General features: G+C 39.2%; 1 protein-coding gene across 1 annotated transcript; it reads right to left on the bottom strand.

The window, feature by feature from the left end:
* Window positions 1–1,542: 1,542 nt before the first annotated feature.
* LMNB1 (lamin B1) lies at window positions 1,543–21,474 on the bottom strand. Its single transcript, XM_061376752.1, has 11 exons — window positions 21,094–21,474; window positions 13,978–14,134; window positions 13,046–13,171; window positions 11,873–12,043; window positions 10,541–10,666; window positions 6,533–6,753; window positions 5,359–5,584; window positions 4,440–4,544; window positions 3,955–4,074; window positions 3,103–3,216; window positions 1,543–1,814 (listed from the first exon to the last, which is right to left on the bottom strand). Exons 1-11 carry the CDS (start codon window positions 21,444–21,446, stop codon window positions 1,773–1,775), a joined length of 1,761 nt encoding a protein of 586 aa, XP_061232736.1. The 5' UTR covers window positions 21,447–21,474; the 3' UTR covers window positions 1,543–1,772.
* Window positions 21,475–23,297: the final 1,823 nt, after the last annotated feature.

The raw sequence follows: 23,297 nt of genomic DNA, 5'->3' as shown, positions 1-23,297 counted from the left end.
ATTTCCTACAACGTATTGTTCATTTATATGGTATATGCCTACAGATACCTAAATCTTCAACAGACAGAAAGCCATTATTCCTAGAGATCAAACTGAAGAGTATTCCGAATATTACAGGTACAGAGTGATGCTTAAAAGACATGAAAATATTTATACTATGTGAATATTCAAATATAAACAGGGAATTAAATCAAGTACTACACTGGGGTTTAATGCAGTTCTTTAAACCATCACTACTGTCAAAAGAAGTAGTTCCCCTCATCTGTCTGCGTAACACTTGGCCATTCCCCCCTCACCTTCTGCTGGCACAAAGTTTAAATGCCACCACGTAATTCACCAGAAAAAGGAACTTTTCCAAGATGGAAGACATGCTAAAAAAACTGAAAAAGATCTTAAATTCATCATGATACTAATACAAGGAAAAAGCTCAAGTCAACTTTTAAAATTCTAGCCATGCACTTAAAACTACTTCCAGACTAAGATAATGATAACTATTTACAGTATTTCTAAATTTCTATTTATGTTACTGTGCCGTGCTTAAACTGGTCAGCCTGGTACTCATATGAGTTAAAAGTCAGCTCAGTAAGAATTAAGACAAGCAAAGACAATGCGGAAACAGTTACTCAACAGAGCTTGAATAAGGAATTTCCCAGACATGAAGTTGTTACCCATTATTCGGGGGGGGAGGGGAGGGCGGAAACAACAAAAAAACCCATCAATTGCCAATGTTACATTTACATGGACGTTTTAACCAGCTTCAAAGCCTGTCTGTTGTAAGTATTCATCCCTCATTAAACTTTTAGCTCAGTTCTAGGAAGAAAAAAATTCCCAAGCTTTACTTGACAATTTTAAGAGAAATACTTTATTCAAAACTTTTTCAGACAACAGATTAATGCAGGAGAGACATAAAAACTTTCTACATTGACAAAATCAAAATGGGTTTCCATACAAATGTAGACTAGAACCCTAAAAGCCTTACTTTTGTTCATACAAATTATAAGCAAGACAACCCATATGAAAAAGGTTCTCTGCTTGCTAAAAAAAGTTTGAGAAACTGGTTACAGTATCTTAACAACACATCTAACACATTCAACATGAACCCTCTTCCAGAATAAAACCTAAATAAAGGAAAAGAGTACCTATAAGGAGTTTCACTGCATCCTCTGAGTGCATTCATGACCACCTGGGCTATGTTTTTTTCTGTATGTTTTCTTTCATTTGCTTTCATTTGTTTTGCATGTTTTTTGTTTGTTTTGTTTGGGTTTGGTTTTTTTGTTTGTTAAAACAAAGCTTTTTTTTTCTGTAGAAAAAGTTTTATAGCCTTACTTGCATTGTAGGGAAAAAAAGTCTCTAGTATAAAAGGATTCATAGTATCACAATATCCCCTTCCCCAACAGCACCTAACAATAAAGAGATCAACAGCAACTGACTAGTCTACAGTGGTATAATCTAAAAAATCGATCCCCAAAACAGTGGAATATTTCTATTCCAGTAAGGTTTCAAGAAAAAAGGACTGGCATATAAATCTGGGTGATAGGGACATCACTTTTCAGACAGTACATTGTTCAGAGTCAACAATTCACATCCTGTGACAAACTTGCAGGTATTTCTTTTACAAAACTTCCTTTTCATTGACAAAGAAAATTAAGGCCATCAGACTCGCAGCGTAAAACTTCACATACAGAAAATACAAAAATATGTTGTGCTTATGAGCAGGCTCTGTTCTGCAGATAATGTATACCGTAATTTGAGGAATCTCGCTGGCTAGAAGTTTACATGATCACACAGCTTCTGTTAGACGCCTTCGAGCTTGCCTGTTATGAATAGAAAGAGTCATCTTTGAAAAAAAAAAACCAAAAAATCCAGCAGGAGAAAATTGAGCAAAACAATAACCATTTTTAATCTATGAAATTATTAGCCTGGCACAGTTTAAAAAATCTACATCTGTTGTACCCTGTATGTAAAAGAATTATAAATATCTATATTTTCCTGTAAGAGGTAACAGATGACATGTACCAGAAAAAACACAGCTTAAATTATGTTATTTGAATCTCAGGTCAAGAAGCATCAGTGAGTTTAGACAGGTGGTGAAAACTGCAGGGAACACCTTGTATTGTACCTTGTGTTGTACCTTGTGAGTTTTAATCTAAAGAAAGCTAATCTCTATAACATTTTTATAAGTATAGCTACTGAGACACACAGTTTAGCTGAACTACACAATCCCAGAAACCAGAAGATCAGAAGGCTGCACTTCAGTACTTTTGCATAACTGCAATAAAAACCTGACTCTATTAAAAATTATGATTCAGTTATAGGCCAAAACCTACAACTGTCAAAAAATATGATTTCCAACACAGCCAACTCTAATTTTTGTCTGTCTACATATGCACACTTAATTACTGTTATATATTATCTTTTCTAACTGACTTTAAGATATGTACTAACTGAAATGTGGCCAAGTTTTAAGCAAAGCAGCAAACCTGAACCTTACATTACAGGAACTTATGCTTGTTACATTTTTTTTTTCCTTTTTAGAAGGACTAGTCAAAATAAGTCTGATAATAGATAAAACCCAGAACATGAACAATAAAGTATGTTGTGTTTCAGTATTTTCCCTTACTAGAATATTTTGTGGTCACTGCAATTTCACACCTTTCCACTCACCACTGCATTTCTTCAGGATGCAAGAGATTTTTTTCTGATAGTGTCTTCAGTATCTCATTTCCTCTATCACAGAAAATGAGATATTTCAGTCTCAAAACTGTAGATAAATTTAGATGTTCCTGCTCAAGCCAGACTTTACCAAAACAACTGCCCTGGGGAAGTTTATCAGGAAAAAAGCAGGGGGGGGAAATCCTGAAATCTTTAAGCTTTAAAAGCTCTTTTAAAGAAAAATTCACTTATCCATCAAGGGAATGTGTGAAGTAGTATTTTTATACTGGTTTTAGTAACACAGCTTCATGCTTTTGTCAAATTACTGATAAAACAAATTCAAAACAAAAGAACATCCACACCTTAACAAGTATGATATTTTCCAGAAAATTCATGATTTTAGGTTGAAAAAAAACAGATGCATAACTTTGTTAACCTGAAACAACATACCTGCTGGTAATAAAGGCTTTGCTTCTCCATAGCTTCAGCTGCTTCTTCCTCAGCTTCCTCCTCTTCCTCTTCATGTACAGTTGTTTTAAAGACAGTGCTTCTCTGAGCAACCTCCTGCAACAGAGTTTTATTTTGAAGACTGGATTCTTCTAAATATTTGGTGCTAATATATTTTGAACAATGGGAATTCCAGCTGTTGGGAAAGCTCCTTGTAATGATTTTGTCTATATACTTCTTAGGTACTGCTGTGCATAAACAGCATTTATAACAACTTAGTTTTAAATACCTTACTGATTTAAAAGTCTAACACAAAACTCAAAGTTCTTTCAAAATTTGGGTGGTTTTTTTTAACGTATTTAAATATTTTATTTTAATTGCAAGATGTCATAGCAACTGCCCTACCCAAAGTTTTAACTCTCACCTTACCAGAATTAATGCCTCAGTGATTAAAGTGAGTTTCACTGTAGTGTTTTCCACAACCCATAAATACAGTTTTAAGGAAAACTAATTTAAGAGACAAAGCATTACAGAGATTACCAAAACCTTTTCTTTTCAAAGTGTATTCCAAGGCACTGCCCAGTTCCTGGTATGAAGTCAGTGTCTGAACAAGTCATTCTACTACTTATACTGAATACAAGGAAAAAAAATCTCACACACTTCAGTAGACTGCATTCCTAAATTGCAGTAAAGACAGGCAGGGATACAGTATGATTGGATGTAAAGCAAAAAGAGAAAACTTTAGCAAACACTCATGTGCATCCATGCATAAAGTCCTAAAAATGGTTCTACCTTCATCTTTATAAAGGATGGCACTGCACAAAGACAAGTTCAAACACAGCTTAGGTACTTTACCTCTCCCTGAGAATTTTTCAGTACAACTTTCACATTTTCACCAGTGCCCCAAGAATTCTGGTTCTTCCAGATGAGGTCAGTGGGAGGGCTAGCAGTTACTCCAGCATTTGCAGCCCAGATCTGTTAAAAGAAGTCACACTTGAGTATTATTTACTAGTCTTACGTATTTCCATGTTATTTAACAAATTAATGTAGTCTATTTAAGTGACATTAGTGAATCTTATCCTGTTATTAAAAAAAAAAAAGAATATGGAAGTGCACCTCTTTATGGTCAAAATGATTACTTCATAGAGGAAGTTTTTGAAAAATGTAGCTCTGTCAAACTTTTTCCCAATGAGGGACACAAGTAATGCCCAATACAACCAGGTGATTATTTTCTGAACATGTACACAGAAAGTACGAAACTGAAAACCTTGCATCTTACTGACATACACAATTCGGCCTGAAGTCCATTTCAACTGAACAGGTGAAGCTTAGCAACTTACTGTAACAGTCTGGCCTGCCTTTAGTACATATCTTGAAGTATATCTGTAAATAGCAGAACTGTCTCCTATTTTTCGGATCAGCTCCCAACCTCCCATAGGTTGATCCTAATAAAAAGGAGAAAAAGATTTCCATCAGCAGTCATTTTCTGTTACACATGTAGGGTTTCTTACGTAAGGCTATGAGGCAAATAAAATTTTCAACAAAAACTTATCACTTGATCTTCAACATGCCAATTAGAATAATGTTAGGTTTGTCTTCCTAAAGCTTAATGCAACCTGCTTTTCAGTTCTGATGTTACATGAACACATTATATATTTATAATTTGCATTGGTTTTGTTACTGCTTAGTCCAGAACAATATATAACTATTAAAATCCCCTTACAAATATATAATACTTTAAGTACAGAATGAAAGCAAGCTTCTTAGAAAACAAAATGTGCCTGTCAGTCTTAAATGTGTGGATGTAGCTAAGGAAGAAGGAACACTATAATTTAGAGAAGCTATATGCAAGTACAAGGGGCAGAGGCAATTAATTACAGTATGTATTTCTTCTGAGGCTTTTTAAGGCAGAGAAAGTTCTTAAAAGACAACCTGATGTCTGCTTGCACTATTTCTTATCAGTGATAATGTTACCTGTAATACTTTACAGGCAGATCACTTGCAAGGCAGAATTCTGAAGAGTGATGTAACACTTGGTAGGTGCTATGGAAAGCTTTAAAATTAAGTAGGAAATAGTCATTGTCAATCAGGAATACTGTATGAAAGCTTATTTTGTGACACACTAGTTTCAGTGCCTTCTCTTATACAGCACGCTTTTTTTTTTTTTTCTACAGTCCACACAAAGCCTAAAAGCTGAAAGGGTGCCAAGGATGCCTTCTACCTCTGATCAGCCCATTGTATATGTATGCATTTTCAAACCTGTCTAGAGTTGTTCTTCAAGCGGATGAACTTTCCATCAATGTCTATCTCCTCAATAGAGACATTTCCAGTGGCAGAAGCTGAGTGGGAAATGCTAACACTACTGCTGGCTTCAGATTCTTCCACATCTATCCTCTTCCTCTTCCCTCTGGTTGTACGCACACTACGGCTTGATGAAGCACGTGAAACAGTCACTCGGGAAGATGGGCCTGCAGAAAGTTGCAATCTGTTGAAGAAGAAATACACATCACATTTTGGTTTTATTTTTTTCTACTTTTTATTTTTTATAAGCTTCCCTCTCTTCTCTTCTTTCCACAGAATTACAGAGCAAAAAGCTACAGGAACATAGTAAACAAAGTGTGTTACACAAAAAAGTGAAGCCTTGGGTATGTTTTGGAGAATTGAATGACAGTTTGTCAAACAGCTTATTAATACTTTTGGAGCATAGAATTCTGAAAGCCTACTACATTAAGATCATAAAGGCACCTCTATCCATCAGTTAAAGGACTGCATTCCTGGGTAGATGGAACAAGTTCAGAAAACACTCTTAGGGGGATTTAAGCCATTGTAGAAAGTTTATGCAAAAAAACGTGGCAAAACTTTTTCATCCTCAGACTTGAGGGACATCAGCCTGGATCAGTAGGATGCCATTCAGAAAATGGTCAAAATGCTTTAGAGTGACAGCTGTGACTTATCAGGCAAAAATTTTCAGTATGGCTGAACTCTGGGGTCAGATGTGGAAAATGCAACTAGCTGATAAGCTGGGCAATCAAACAGCTATTAAAACTTTACTAAAACTATTCTAAAAGAGATTTGACGAACAACTAAGTAGACCTGTAAATAACTCTGAAAAATAATATTAACCATGGCACCAAACAGACCTAAAAATTATTTCATAAAAATGATAATTCATTATATCCTCAGTGCTTAATAAAAAAAATAGTAAAAGAATGGTATTTGTTCCCTTGAGAGCTATCGGTCCAGTATTCGAGCAGCCTGGTCTCATGGAGACTTATTTAGAAGCATCAGAAGGATGGTACAAAACCAAACAGTGCCTTGGAGCCTACAGTAAAGCTCCTAATAAATACATTACCAGTAAGAACTACCTTTTAACAGAGAATGGAACAAGCAAGGAAAGCACTTATACCGCATTTGTTGCTACATCCTTTCATACCTCTCCTCTTCGCCCTCAAGCAATTTCCGGTATGCACTGATCTCCATATCAAGCGCCAGTTTAACATCCAGAAGTTGTTCATAGTCGTCCAGCTGCTCCTGCACCTTACTTCTTAACTCTGCCATTTCTCTCTCTTTCTCAGACAGTAATCTGTGACAGTTTTCCCGTTCCTTGGCCAAGCTGTCCTCAAGTTCTTGCACTCTATCTTGCCATGCTCTAGCCTAGAAAACATCAAAAACACCAGTGATGCAAAGGAAAGCCCCCCCAAACCTCCATGCAGTCTGCTGTTCAGGTAACATGAAAATAAAACATTAGGTTAAGCATCCTTCCCCATTTCTGAATTCAAACTCACGTATTTTCAAATTCATGTTCTCCAACTTATCTACTAAACACAACACCTAAGTTTGAGTCAAACTTCCAGCACACTTTGAAAGACAACCACATGCTCCATTTTCCTGAGATCTGAAGACACATTACTATGCCCGAATTTACTCAAGTTGAGAAAAATTGAGCTGAAGAGTCAAACCATTTTGAAATGTGCTGGACAGGTAACAGAATCAAAGCACAGCTCACTGTACTTCAGACCCTGCAGTAAGTAATTGCTCTTTACCTTCAAGATGTCTACTTCCTGCTTCAGTTTACTGCTTCCAATTCCAGATTCTGGGAGGAAGCTTCTCTAAAGGAATAAGGATTGTTGCCAGTGAAAGCCTGTCTGCCTGAAAGAGACAGGCTTTCCATGTTCCATGAAGAATGAGATTTTAAAAACCACATCAAGTCAGTAGAACTTAATATCATACATACAAAATAGAATGCTTATCAAAGAAAGGCCAAATGATGACATTTCTTAAAAGCATGCTTTATTCTGTTTGATAGACTTTGAGATTTATTTTTTTTATTAAAAGACAAACAAAGGAACCACACTGTTTGGTTAAGTCACTGAGTTTGCTGTGCAGGCAGTTGTAGAGACAGTGTTCTCACAGGAAAATGGATAATTGATACATAAACTCTGAATAATCCTGAAAGATACAGCAAGGTCATGAGCGGCCCGAGGAAGCTTAAGCAAGCAAGATAAGAAGAAGCTGGAATTCACCGAGTTATAAGAACTGTGGACTGTTGGAAAGCTTTCCAGGTCAAGTTCTCACACCTATGCTTAACCAGTTATATATTAGTCACTAAGGGTCTATAAGACATGTATCCAATCATAATATGCCAAATCACTGTAAGTGCATGTAAGAAATAGTATATAAGGGGTTAAGGCTTTGCAATAAACAGCTTTTGTCTGATCATGTTGATCTCTGAGTCCATATATTTTCTGTGGCAGGCACTCTACATAGGAAATCACAGCTATTAAAGCGTTATAATTCTATATATGGACAATAAAAACCTGCACTCAAAGTCTGACACAGAGACCCAGTGTCTGGTTGTCAATGTTAGACTCATAAGAAATTCAACAAAAGGACTCGAGTGTCAGATGGAAGATTCTAGTGAAAACTGCTACAGAGTTCAGTGCTGGTAACTCAAATCTGCTAACTGAGTTGTCTTCTTCCAAGAGAACAAAGCTAAACTTAAAGCTAGCAAAGAGAAAAGAAACCTTTACTGGTTGACTTCACTACAAAAAAAGGAAAAAAACAAACAAAAAGCAACCAAACCACCACCACACAACAACAAAAAAAAAAAACATTACAAGACACACACAGACAAAAACCACACCAAACAAAAAGTCACAAAAAAAAAAGCCCTACACAAAAAAACCAAACTCACAGCAACAAAATAGTTTTTGGTGGCCAACTACAGACAAAATGGCAGAAGTTGGTTTTGGTAATCCTGAAGTTAACAACCAACACCTCTGCAAATTCAGAAGCAAGTTTTCTGAACCTAGCTGTCAGTCACAAATAAGCAACAGAACACAGGTAATTGCTACACTGAGAAAGAAAAAAAACCCACCAACATCAGAAATGCCTATTACTGAGCCCCCAAAAGAAAGGTGATGGTAATCTAAAAGCAGAATTAAGATTTAAGTAGACAAAAGTCTCACTCCAACTCTTGTGTAACCTCATGTGCATTCATCGCCTATCTTTTGCACAGACTAACTTGACTATATAATGGGAAAACTTGGAAGACTCATACTTGTATCTGCCAAGTTATTTTGATAATTATGAGATAATATCCCCTGAATTTATATTCTTCTCTTTAAATACACGGAACTTTGAAGACCTAAGAGTCTATTGTACAGGAGTAATACAATTCAAACCTTATCACAGAAATAATCAAAGCTAAATATTACTAGTATCTTATACTTTTCAAGAAAATGTTTTGTTGCAGTTTCAACCGATTAGTAAATTACAAAACCCCATTGCAGAACCAACTCCTAACACTTAATGGTCGGACTTGTTCTTAAAGGTCTTTTCCAATCAAAGTCATTCTATGAAAATCAGAAAGCCACTGCAGTACACCTGATGTTACTCCCATCAAATAACCTAGCACTGAACATACAATTTGTCATAGGTTGCATCACACTTCTTTGGGTGTGATCTATATGCTCTGTGATCTGATTAAGTCTATTTAGTTTCTGCTCAAAATTCTGTGCTCTACAAATATTCAAGTATAGTTATTTGATACATTTGCAGTCTCACTTCACCTTAATCCTGGTAATGATCCAATAGAACCAATACCTCAATCTCCCACTCAGCTCTGAATTTTTAATCAGGAAAGGTACACTTTTTTCCCTTGGTACCAAACATCTAAGTGCAAAAAAAAAAATCAATCTTCTGTGGACAGAAATAAAGAAAACACAAAAGTAGTACTCGCCAACCTAAGTTCTCCCCCTTTCACCCTTGATACAAATATCTCTTGGGCATTGCACCTTTGAGATGCTTACTGCCCTGACACCCGAGGGGAGTCAGCAAAGCCCCGATCAACTGGTTGGTATGAACTGGAGTCCTGTTCAACCCACTCCTCTGCTATTGGGATGGCAAGACAATCTGGGCAGGCTTTATTGAAGTGCAATCTGGGGTTTCAAAACTGTTGTCCCTAAAGCAGGGTTCAGTGTGCAAAAGCCGATCAATACACTGAGTTGCGACATTTGCCCCTATTACAATTCTGTGCAACCAGCGTACCTTCTAAGAAACAGGTATTTTTTATACAAAATCCTTTTATACAAGATTCTGACAAGGAAGGAACCACATAAAAATAAATTATCAGTTACCCACATTTTACATAACAAAATGTAAAACACGCATGTCTCAATTTTTACCCAGGTCATTATACCAAGCTGGTCTTATATTTACGTATGAAATCTCCTCCTAGAGGTGTGTTTTTCAGTATCATAATTATCTAAGGTAACTAAAGGTTATACTTTCATCCCATCATCTACCACTAAGATCTTGCCTAACTTTACACCCTGTTGCAGCTCCTGCTTAAGCAATAGCTATGCTTGAAGTACTTACAGCATTCTATTTCTAAGGACTTCCAGCTCCTGTGCTCCCATTGCTGTAGTCTCAAAACAGACCATCATAATTGCTCATTTTGTAAGTTTTTAACCCCTTTCAAAAATCAGCAAGTTCACTTTTTTTTTGTAAGACTTCTAGATGCAAACTGAATCTAGGATGAAAAGAGGTAAACAGAGAGAGACTGCATATTCCAGTTCTGGCTTGAATGTTGCTTTGTGGAATTCTATGCTAGACTGCCCAAGTTACTACGGAAAAGAACTAAATTACATGTAATGTCAAAAGCTTTGAACATAGAGCTATTGCCTAAAATTGTCACACGTATTGCAAAAGTCACTTAAAAGTACCACCTTTCAAGTACTCATTCTGTAGCAGGATACTGCACACAAAAAAAATCAGTTTTGTCAAAAGGAGACATTAAGAAATTTGAAGAAGTACAGAACAGTAGAAGACAAATGAAAATCGTGATGCTGAACATACTTACAAGTTAAGGGAAAGTCCTTTAATACAGAAATCAACATCTGTAATAGACAAGACTGAAGAGTCACAAACAGCTTGTTACCTCTTTCTGAAGGCTGGTGAGATGGGAAGTCAGAGTATCAATTCGTATGTGACTTTCATTCAGTTCTTCTCTTATCAAACTGGTTGCAGAACTGCTCATTTCAGAGGACAGTTTAGCATTCTCAAGCTGTAGTGGAGCAAGTTAAAGCATCAGTTTCAAAGTAACTTCTATTACAAGAATGAGTCACTAAAAACCACATGAAACACTAAGCCACAAAGTTCCTCTCTACGGTTCTAACACAGTGAAACAGTTTTTTTTTTTAGGGTTTAGGTATGATGGCTCAATTACCATGCTGGATTGCCACATTTGAAATCACAATCCTCTGAATTTTTATTCTAGGATTAAAAATGTACATTTTCCCTTGAAGACATCACTGAAGTTGGACTGTGAAGTTCAGTTTTCATGTTGTCCAGTGTTTAGCATTGTATGTTTATTTACTGTAATTAAATTACTAATTCTCTAAAAACAAACTTATGTTAATTTTCAGACAACCTAAGCAAATTGGCAATGTGCCTTCAGATTACAATTCCAGTGTCGTAAGTCACTACTGCTTCACAGTAATATCATCATACTGAAGAGAGGGAACAAGAAAGCTTCAACTATGAAAGGACTATTAGACTAATATATAAATTGAAAAACTTTTGGCCCTATTTTACTTAAGATTTTCCAAGTCAGGTGTAAGCCCCAAAGACAAGCATCCACACTCTGTTAAGACACTAGAACTAAAAAGACAGAACTATGATACTAAATTCAGCTTGTATCAACTTTTCTGCTGTAACATCCCACCTTGCTCTAAAACATACCAACTGCAAAAAGTATAGCCACAGAAACCAGTTTCAGTTGAGACATCAGGATCCCTCCTGACAGAAGTGCTGAATCATATTAGAGGAAGGAAATTACGAAGTACAACTCAGCCTGAGTATGCTTCCTCTCTATAACAGTGAAAGCAGGTATCACTGGGTGTGATAAAGCTTCCACACATTATGTACAGGGACTCAGGAAGCTGTCTTCTCAGTAAGCCCTATTATGAAATAAGTTTCATTAAAAAAATATAGGACATCTTAATTGATCATCAAGGCTATGTTACAGTTGATATGTAACAACACACAAGTTTCCTTTGAATTCACAGCAATCCCTGTACCAAGCACCTTTTCCGCACAATTTGCCTTCATACAGGGCTTCTTACTCAAATGATACCAGAAAATGCAAGTTCACATTCAAATGCATGGTAATTTTAAACCAAACTCCATAATAAACTCCTCTGAAATGCATATCTTTTCATCAAATAAAACAAAATGTACATCAGACAACTGCATGAAAACATGTTCTCACTTTGGCATAGTAAGTCTGTTCAAGCTCTTCTTTGTACAGCTTCACTTGTGCATCGTGCTCCATTCTTATTTCACTAAGGGCTTGAGCCAGTTTATGTTCATATTCAATTTGACACCCAGAATCCACCTCAACTAAACGAGTCTCATGTTTCCTTTTTGTTTCATTGAGTTCCTAAGAAAAACAGAAAAATTACATTCATTGAATATGAGACAAAAATTTTAGAAGACTATCTGCTGAGTGGATAGTCATACAGATTTCAGCTAGCCTTGTGGATCAGCATCAGTTTGCTTTACATTGAAACTTTCAGTAGCAACACAGAGCCATTTGTCCACTCTGATCTGCCAAGGTACTTGACTTTGCAATAGCCAATAATTGAAATAAGAGCTAGAATACCATCAGCATGTAAAGTCACATTCCTGAGAGCTGTCTGTATTTTCAACAAATACACCTCAATAGGTTAGATTTTAGAAAGACATCCTCCCTTTCTTCAGGTCTCTTCTATGCCTGTACAAAATTAAAGTAATGTGAAATTAAACAGTTACTTGCACTAATCAGTATTTTCCTCATTAATTTGTATGCTTGCCTGTGGTCTCTGGAAGAAGATTCCAACACCATGAACAAAGCTGAAGATGAACCTTGCAAAGAAAATCACAAAACCACATACAGAACAAAGGACAGTGTGGCTAAGTACATTTGTTACTGCTCTGAGGTTCCTTCTGGAAAGCGTTCAATAACTGCAAGTGAAAGGGAGTCAAGAAGCTCTAGAAGACAAATCTAGAAGACAAATTCATCAATTTCTGTTTCCATTGTTCAAAAGCATTCAACTAGAAAGTTTCAAAATTAAAAACCAGGAAAAATAGCATCTGCTTGAGTGTCCCTCTCCACTTTATTTCTCATAAAGGGATTATGCAAGAAAATTGACCTACTTTCTCATTGCTATGAGATGATGTGCACCATGGGCAGAACTTAATGTGAAACATGACATATGAAGCTATTTTATGACAAAGGCTCCGAAAAAACTATCTGGAAATCTTCCAGCTATAATAGAGGCAAACTCTGCTCTGAGTTAGAGTTCAGACCTCTCAAATTAAACTATTTCAGTATTGTAAGAATGATCCCCCCAGTTGTCTTCTTTCCTTTAAAGATGTGAATTCTTGAGACTAAAGCATTTACCTCCTCATACATATTTTTACGGAATTCCAAGTCCTCAATGAGACTCTGACAACGGTTTTCAAGATCAACATTCTGTAAGGTTTCATTTGCAAGCTGTTCCTTGACAGCAGCTGAAGAAGCTTCAAGCTTTAAGAAAAATAGAAGAATCAACACAACAATGATTATGTAGCAGCACTCACATAACACAATGACCTCAGCTACCTAGCAGTACACCTAACCATGTTATGGTTGAATTTGACAACCAAATCTGTCTTTTCTACCCTTGCAATCACTTCTACAAGTGAATTCTAGATATTTCACACTGGTATGTAGCATTAAAATGCTACTTAACAACTTTCCATACAAAACTTCAGGTTTTCTACATGGCAAATACCAGTTTCCTGATCTGCTCAACTCATCTTCTTGAGGTAGTGTTACTTTAAGATCAAATTATTTGTGTCAAAGGGTTAACAAAATTTGCACAAGACTTCCCCCTCTTTGTTTTATTAGATGCTCAGAACATTGGGAATCACAAGCAGAACAAAAACGAGGGCAGAGAGCTTATTTGCCAGTTTTTTGCATCTGCATTGTGAAGTCAGTCTCTCCTCCAAAACAGTTCCGCAATTTGACAGGCTTATTTTGACTCTTGAGCTGTTTCTTTCCTCACAAGTAACATCTCTTGCAATTTCAGAGTCAAAATTTTAAAAGCAGTCTACTCCGCCATTCATATTGTAATAAGCTGAACAGTACTGGACACAAGACACCTACTCACTACTGCCTCCGATGTTGACAGTAAACCAGTTTGTTCTAGTTGTGACTAGATGGAAGGCTGGCATCCATTGTTTGGCTACAAGGCTTCATTTTGCCAAAATGTCAGCTCTCACTATAGATTTTTATACTTAAAAGTACCCCATTTGCTGAAAGAAGCTCAGTAGTTAAATATTTCCTCTCACCTGTACAATTTGATCTCTTAAATCGTCATTTTCTTCCTCCAGGCTTCTCTTATCACCAAGTGCTGTGGCCAGTGCAGCTTCTTTAGAATTGAGGGCTGCTTCAAGTTCTCTGATTTTTATTTGAGCTCCATCGAGGTCTGTTTCTTTTTTTTCATAGCTGCAATAAATCACAGAAAGTGGTAAGAAAGTCTAGAAATGCCCCCAAAGTAGACTACTAAGTAATAAAACAAGGTGTAATCTGAATCTTATTGAGACACACCACAAAAACACTTTGTCTTGGCTTAATTTACCTAATTAAAATCAACTCCTTTCTGCTTTCTCATCTGAGAAGTACTAGCTTAGCATTTCACTTGGCTGTAGAAATCTAAATATAGAGGAAATTCAAGAGTGTCAAACAAGTCTGAGACACATACACAGAAAGGGGAAACTATTTATTAAAGGCTTCTCTTGTTTTCTCTTTAGCTAGCCACCGTTAAAATGGCCTACCTTCAACAGTATATTAGTAGGAAGAAATAAGCTCTCCCATCAGAAGGCTCTTTCCATAGGGTGGAAAGAAGTAAATTAACTTCATAGCTTTTTATCCACTCAAGAACTTGTGCAAATAGCCTATTTCTAATTAACAAACCAACTTCTCAATGAAGATTTTATGTTCCATGAAATTGATATCCATGCAGTCAATTACACACCTCTCCTTACGGAGCTGCTCGCCAACGTATTCTTACGATCTACTTGCTGTTGCTACTTGCTGTACCTTTGGTATGTACCTCTGTTTGTGATTCTATTGACTGTACGGATATCAATGCACAAAGAGCTTTGTCAAATGTATACGATTTGCCTGATGATTTCTTTCCATCAATTGAAGATTTAATTCGAGATACAAAAGGTGCTTTAGAGCCATATATAGCAGAGTATACACTCATTTGATGGTATATAAAAATTCCAAAGAGATTACACACCTCTCCTTACGGAGCTGCTCGCCAAGGTATTCTTACGATCTACTTGCTGTTGCTACTTGCTGTACCTTTGGTATGTACCTCTGTTTATGATTCTATTGACTGTATGGATATCAATGCGCAAAGAGCTTTGTCAAATGTATATGATTTGCCTGATGATTTCTTTCCATCAATTGAAGACTTAATTAGAGATACAAAAGATGCTTTAGAGACATATATTTAAGAAAATTCACTTAAAAAGCATGTTGTGTTGGCTACTCATTTTTTAGATCTTACTGAGGATTTTTGGGCAACTACAAAAGGAATGCATGATGTGGCAGAAGCTTTGAAAAATCTTATTCCTGCTGATGCTCCTGCCATTCCTGAGACTGATTATACAACTCATTCTGAATTAGAAGAAATTCCTTTGGATGGGTTGTTTAATCATCAGGAAGAATTAATAAGACATAAAGATCCAAATTATCCTGTAGCAGGCAGAGTATACACTCATTTGATGGTATATAAAAAACTCCAAGAACAATCACTTGACACTGCAAGGCGTCTTTTGTGGTGGCATAGTAATTGTTTGATTTGGGGTGAACCGAACGTCACTGATTACGTTTCTCGACTCTGTACTTGGTTGTCGACCCCTGAAAGATATAGAGGTCATGATGCCCCAACCATTGGAGCAATCACTAGACCAATCAGAGTGGTTAAGCAAGGCGCAACTAGTTCTCAAGGAACTAGAAAGCCTCACGGACTTGAGCCTAGAAGAAGAAAAGTTAAAACAACAGTTACTTATGGAAGACGAAGGTCAAAATCAAAACATAGAAGGTCTCCTTCAAGGAGCGGAGGAGAAAATCAACGTGCGGGCTCCCCTATCCCACCTGTTAGGTTGTCTAGATGAGGATCCCCCTCTAGTAGGAGGTCGTAGAAATGGGCTTCACAAATTGGGTACTTTAGCAGGATTATGTCAGGTAGCAGGATGTGATTTTAATCCTGATTGGAAAATTCCAGACATATCACAAACTAATGTGTCTGAAGATATAAGGGAAGAAATTCCTTTGAGAAATTGGAAATATTTGTTACCAGCCAAATTCTGGCCCAAGGGCATTTCCTATTTCCCAAAAAATATGGGCATTAAAAATAAGTGCCCAGAGAATACTATACAGCATCAAAATATAGTGAAGCAATATTTACAAAAGCTGTTTGACAATGGTATCCTATACAGATGGGAATCTAAACGTGTCATGTCATTCAAAGGCATACCATATTCTTGGGAATCAAAATACCTTGTCGATCAACAACATGAGACAAGGACGCTCAATGGCAGATTATCGAACCGATGGGGGAGAAATGATTCTTCATCGCATTAGCAGCATGATGTTACCAACACCTGTAAAAGTCTCCCCCAATACGGACCCCAAAACTATAGAGGAAGTCATGGCACACATAGACGCTATGGAGGGAATGAATTCAATGACAAAACAAGGACTTTGGCCGGAAGGGGCGGCGAGATTCTTAGGCTTATCCAATCCAGACCCACATCCACCGGAGCAGCCTACTTGGAGACCAGAAGACGACAGACGGATCAAAGAGCAATTCCGTCACGAACAGGCATTGCGAATTCAAGCCGCTCGATCCGAGGAACAACGAGTGCTCTCCCGTTCTGTCTCAACAAAGCAGGCAAGTACTCAGCACATAGTTCCGAAAAAAGGTGTTTGGAGCGATCTAGGCGAGCCTGTTTTAAACACGTCTCCTATATCAGACTCAGCAGAAACTGTGCAACCGATACCTCCCCTTGGGAGGATCGAGAAGAGGTCTGTTACATTCGGCCAAATACTACTTTTCCTAATCGGTGACCCCTCTAGTAGGAGGTCGTAGAAATGGGCTTCACAAATTGGGTACTTTAGCAGGATTATGTCAGGTAGCAGGATGTGATTTTAAGCCTGATTGGAAAATTCCAGACGTATCACAAACTAATGTGTCTGAAGATATAAGGGAAGAAATTCCTTCAAGATATTGGAAATATTTGTTACCAGCCAAATTCTGGCCCAAGGGCATTTCCTATTTCCCGAAAAATATGGGCATTAAAAATAAGTACCCAGAGAATACTATACAGCATCAAAATATAGTGAAGCAATATTTACAAAAGCTGTTTGACAATGGTATCCTATACAGATGGGAATCTAAACATGTCATGTCATTCAAAGGCAAACCCTATTCTTGGGAATCAAAATACCTTGTCGATCAACAACATGGGACAAGGACGCTCAATGGCAGATTACCGAACCGATGGGGGATGCTTCCTTCATAAGCAGAAGCTGTATCATTGAAAACTGCTTTCTAATCATGCATAGTGGCAAAGTTACATGGCTCTGAGGAAAGATACCCAAATCCTGCCTATACAGCAGTATGCTGAACTGCTGAAACTGCACTAGTGCAGAGATACGGGTGTCCTACTTTACAAAAGCTAACATACAAGATTTTCAAAATACTCAAATTATTCTTCATTCCTACATAAGCAGTCAGTGTCTAGAGGTTTATTCCCTAGAACAGCACATGCAAACAAATCAGTCAGTTATGCAACACAAAACCACACTCTTCAGCCTAAATTAATTAATTACTCACAAATAATTCTATGACAGGCTACTAATAAAAATGGAAAAAGGAAAACAATACTCAGTAATCAAAATACTGTTGACTTTTAGATGGCACAAGCAGTTATGTTTAAATGTGTAACACAAGTCCTTCCACCTTGAAGCCAATTCTTTTTCGCTCTGGGATAATCACATTTCCCTGCTAAGGGCAGTAGCATACATCAGTTCTAGATGTTTATAATTGATTTTATGGAAAGGACAGATTCAGGCTCAGTAAGACCACAGCTAGCACATTGTTCAGTTTTTACATTTTTTTGCAGAAGTAAAAAAAAAAAACAACCCACAACAAAAAAAACCCTCCAGAATTCACAACACTAAACTGAGAAGACTGAAAATTGGATGAAGATTCTCAAGAACAAGATTCAAAACTGTCAAAGCATTAATACATTCATTATTTTTAATCAGTCTATTGCCTATAAGAAACAATAGGAATGCTTCTCAGTGAAATGAGACTAATACTAAAAATAAACACGCAATTTTAAAAGGAAAGACTCTCAAATTTAAAAGATACATGCAACATATGTAATTAACATCATCCTGAGAGATTTACAAAAAAACACCTGTAGACATAAAAGTAACGTTTCACCACTACAGCCAGAAGATGGCAGGCTTTACATAACAGACTCACTCCAGCTAATCCGGCTCCTGATGAGTGAACGCCACACTTAACGGGTAGGCTGCCAAGAGCCTAGACACACACAAATACTCTTCTACCCTCAACTACTATTTTCATTTCTGCTGCTCAACACTACCCAGTCCCTCCATAGCATTTTACATACCCCTGCTTAGACCCAACAGTTCAGAGCAGTTAGGTCCACAGATAGGGCAAAAGCACAGAATTTAGGTTTTGATCATGTGGACTCCTAGTTCTAGCTCTTAAGAATTATTCACTGAAGATCTCTGCCCTGTCTCTCCCCTCCCACCCAGGCCTGTGTGAACTTCACCATACCAGGAAGCAGTGCAGCAGAGGATAAAAAAGAGGGAAGGAAATGCGTCTTGCTGTGGTACATCTGTAATAAAATCTCCATTACCTAGTAGGGACGTATGAAGGCTCACGTCAGGCCTTTGTCATTTGATCACTCCTGGATAAAACTTTATTCAAAACATGGAGACACTGCTTTCTCACAAGACTTCATGCTGAAACCAAGCTGGATCCTAAACCCAGAAAGGCTGCAGTGTGCTGCTCCACCACACACAGGCTGCAGTGTGCTGCTCCACACACCACCCTAAATTACCGGCTTATCTTGGACTTCAAAACAGGAAGACTTCCCAAGTAACTTTTTTTTTTTTTTTTAAATTCAAATATCTCTACCAATTACAAACTGGTAGACAGCTGAAAAAGAGCTCTTGCAATTGGGGCAGGACAGAAAAAGATGTATAATATGGACAAACAACAATATGATTAAAACCCAATACACTGCTTGTACCACTAAATTTGGTATTACAAATTTCATCAGATCAAAGTACCCTTCTGGCTTGTTTGCAACAAGACAACTGTGAAGCCATCCTACATTTAATGTAAGTGAAGTCACAGAAGGGGAGAGGGGAAGAGGGATTAAAATTAAACAAATCATAACACTAACAGGTAATAGTGCTTAACTATGTGTTTGGATGAGCTCTCTCATTCTCAGAAAGAAACAGAAACTGGAGCTCAACACTTCAAACGCTGACAGCCAGATGAAATCTCAATTCAGCAGTATCATCCTAACCCTAAAGGAATACGGGAAGTGAAACAAGATCAGAAATGCCTCTGTGAATTAGAAAAACCAAACTTTAAATGTATACAACATGTATATCACCCTTACACCTAGTAATTTTTACCAGGAAGAACATCAGTCTCCTCCTTATTTCTCTGGGTGCTCTCTTACAATGCACATTAGAAGACTGTCAGGTTTCAGATTAAAGCTCAGCAGTTCTCTTGCCAGCAATCTTCACCTTCTTAAAATCACCACGAATACATGCTTTGAAACATTTCAAGTCTGCTTCTTCAAAACAGCTCCTCCAGCTCTTATAGCACACCAAATACGCACCACAGGAAACCCTGCAACAGCTGTTACAACTTTGCTTGTATTAAGATACGACTGTTCTTCTGCTCAGGGTACCAGCTGCAAAATGCCTCACACTTGCACAGTAATTCAAGCCATAGGCTCATACTATTACTGATGTTTCTTTCATTGCCTAATCCCACTGAAGAAATTAATTTAAGAGTATTGAAGGAAGACCAATTGAAAATACAAAGCAAAAGAGCCAGGGAAATAATCTCTTCAACATTAAAAATGCATAAAACTAGTTCCTTGCCACAATTACATTTACCATAAACACTCCCTGTCATTGTCAATAATCTCTTTGATGTAGGACCTTCATGGGGCACCAAGAAGTAACCACAAGAACAGCTAGACTCATTAATTAGAAACTCATAGTTGTGTTGGGGTTTTCTTTTTAAATAATAAGAGCCCGAGTTTATATTGCAGCTGTCTGCAGACATATGAAAACATAATTATGCTGGTTCACACATATCTTTTTCCATTATGAAAAATGATGGCTGAGTGTGTTTAATTGAAGAACCAAAATTAACAAGTTATACAACAGTAAAGGAAGATTAACAGCTCTGCTTTTCTTTTTTTCCAACATCAATCCTTTGACAACCTTTGTGATCTCAAGACTAAGATCAGAGTGGCAGGTGGGCTTCACTAATCAAAAAAAAGCCCAAACAGAAGATTTTTATTTTTTTTTTTTTGCTGATGAAAAGCTACAGCAGTCACAGAAATCAAATTTAAGGTAAACACAAGGAAGGAAGCAAATCAACAACCGAATCAAGTCAAAAGTCTAAGAAGCAAAATCCAGCAGCATAATCAGTTCATTGCAAGAGTAGAGATCCTGGCATTGTACCAAAGCTTGCAATCCTGAGAATATCTGGTCACAAGCTTACCTTTTCTTACATTTAAATATACAGCGAAATAAATTTATAGTTACGTTTTGGTTTAAGAAAATTCCTACTTGTTATCTACTCGCGTTTTTTTTTATTATGACATTAACATCTTTCAGAAAGGTCATTTTAGAAAGCCTAGACCCAAGACAACCACTATACAAACTGTCATCACTCCGCATTTTTCGTCCTGAAGCAGCTTAAACCTAACGGACAGGGTCATCTATCTGTACGGAGAACGGTGGTGAAGGATCATTCTGACCCAAATCCAGAATGAACCTGGGCTAAGTTCCGAGGGTGCCGCCAACACCGGTTCACACAGAGAGCTTGCTCTCCGTAGAGGGGCACACGGGCGGCGGCTCTCTCGCAGCCAAGCAACAGGCACCGCCAGCCTTACGGCCGCGGGCGAGCCCGGCAGGCGAGGGGCGGAGCTCCGGGGGCCGGGCCAAGGCTTCTCGCCGGGGCGGAGCAGGGCAGCGCTGCCGCTCGCTCATTCATTCAAAGCCGAGACGGGCGGGCGGGCACGGCCACTACGGCGGGCACCGCTCAGCCCGGCCGCCGGCTACCCTGTAGTTCCTTCACGCGTACCCTCTCTCACCTGCCCAGGAGCTGCTCATAATCGGCGCGGAGCTTGCTCAGCTCGATCTGCAGCCTGGCCCGCTCCCGAGCCGTGTCGTCCAGCGTCTGACGAGCGTCGGCCAACTCGGTCTCGTAGACCGCCTTGAGGCTGGCGACCTCGCGGCCGCGCACCTCCTCCCGCTCCGTGACCTGCAGCTGCAGGGAGCTGTTCTCCGTCTCTAGGCTCCGCACCTTGTCGATGTAGACGGCCAAGCGGTCGTTCAGCTGCCGCAGCTCCTCCTTCTGCTGCAGCCGTAATTGGTGCGTGGGACTCAACTGCAGGGAGGCCGCGGAGCCCAGGCTCCGAGACCCCAGCGGTGTGACGGACGCCATGGCGGAGAGGCGAGAACAGCGCGAAGACGGGGGACCCGGCGAGAGACGCCACAGCAGTGGCAGAAGCACGCCAACACCGGCAGGTCAGGGTTGGGAGGAGAGGGAACAGCAACCCAGTTACCACCGCCTCCCGCCAAACACGAACAGTAGCCGCTCGGAATTGCCGTGCTCCGCGCCGCGGTCCAATATGGCCGGCTGTCGCCCAGCCCCACGCCCACGTGTCTGGCTGCCGACCAATCGCGATCCGAGGCGGGACGCACGCCGCGTCCCGCCGCCGGCTGGAGACTAAATTCAAAACCAGCCACCGCCCAAAACTGTCAGCCGGCGCGCGCGGCGGGCCCCGCCCACCCCGCTGTGCTGCTGAGGCGGCCCGCGCGCGGCGGCGCCTTCCTTTGTTGCCGCTCCCCGGCTCAGGACAAAGGGAGTCGGGCCCCGGCGGGTCTCTGCGGCCCGGGCCGCCCTCCGCTGCCCTGCAGGGAGAGGGGGGCCCCCTTCGCCCCCAGGGTCTGCACCCCTGATCTCGCTCACCTCCCCTGCTCGGGCCGGGGGAGATGTTCTCGTTCGGTGGGAAAAGACTGCCTATGAGAAAAGTGATTTTGCTGCGCCAAACGTTTCCTAGCGTGCATTTACTCTTCCTCGTCTGTAGGCTGTAATTTGAAAACTCCTAGTCCTGCAAGTGCCCGAGTGCTCGTTTTGAGGTGCAGCAGATTAATACTCTCGTTGCAATATTCAGAATGCTCAACCCGAGTTTCAGTGTTGGTATTTTAATAGTCTTTATCTGATGTCAGTCTGGCTCCTAAGGGTTTATTGTAAGTGAGATCTTGTGTCCTTAATTAGAAGTTAAACATTAATTTTTCAGGAAAAACATGAATCGTTTGGTGCTGCAACAGCAAGGAGTGAAAAAGCCACATTCATAAATGTGGAACTGAGCCCACTCAAGCTTTTAATTTATAGCTTTTAAATAAGCACTGTCCCTTCACAAGCTACAGTGTTGGCTGCATCTTCTGGGGATCCATTTATGTGAGGGACCACTGGGCATTGCAACTGTACATCAGAAAGTAGAAACCAGGAAGTGGAATACGCTGAGGAGTTCTAAATCTCAAGTGTAAACCCAATTGTCCTCACAGAAATTCCTGGAGAGACGGCTTGTCAGCAGGAAAACACTAAGGTTTCCTACTACTTACACTTCCCCAAAGTCTTTCAGTAAGGATCCTTCTAGAAGAAACACTTATGAGATTCCAGAAACCCAGTAGTTTTCCACCAGACTTGAGATCGCCCCTGTGGGATCTGGGTGCCCCTTCACAGTTTATGGACATTCATTCTCAGTTCAGCTAGTTTAGCAGAACATTTTTGCACATTTCCACTAATAAGAGACACTCCCTCAAACAAAAAGGTAAAACAAGTACTCCTGTCACAGGGGTGCATACAACTATAGGCTTTTTCCCACATGGTGCCTTTATTGACACAAACCGTCATCTGTTGTTCCTTTTTCCTCCTCTGCCTGTTATTACAATTTGCTGTTTTCCAGCCCTTTGGGAAAATAGCAAAGCTGGCTCAAAAGAGGGACAACAGCTGGGGAAAAGGAAAAAAACACCCACAAAAAAAAACCCTCCAACTCTGTAGCACCTGCTGCAACATAAAATTGTCAACAAAGTAGGATTATAGCCCAAGGTAGTTTTACACTGCAGCTGGCACTAGAAAGAAAGGATCTATATTTACAGGCAGTACAAGAGGCAGACAAAATTTGGGAGATTTTATTGTACAAACTAAGCCCTCTGAGGTGTTTACTGCTGACTCTGATTCTGTCTACTCCCAGGATTTAATTTAGTGCTGGGTTTTAAATCACTGAGT

This window comes from Neopsephotus bourkii, unplaced genomic scaffold (assembly GCF_033783945.1).
Source record: "Neopsephotus bourkii isolate Nb327-2 ecotype Australia unplaced genomic scaffold, CSIRO-AGI_Nbou_v1 NB_30, whole genome shotgun sequence".
Taxonomy (NCBI): domain Eukaryota; kingdom Metazoa; phylum Chordata; class Aves; order Psittaciformes; family Psittacidae; genus Neopsephotus; species Neopsephotus bourkii.
The sequence above is the reverse complement of the archived record's forward strand: the minus strand, read 5'-3'. Positions and strand labels throughout refer to the sequence as shown.

Coding starts and splice junctions, on each gene's coding strand:
- LMNB1 (XM_061376752.1), bottom strand. CDS start 21,446: ATGGCGTCCGTCACACCGCTGGGGTCTCGGAGCCTGGGCTCCGCGGCC. Junction 4,545..5,358: donor TGAAGAACAACTCTAGACAG/GTTTGAAAATGC, acceptor CCTTTTTATTAG/GATCAACCTATGGGAGGTTG. Junction 3,217..3,954: donor TGAAAAATTCTCAGGGAGAG/GTAAAGTACCTA, acceptor ACTCTGTTGCAG/GAGGTTGCTCAGAGAAGCAC.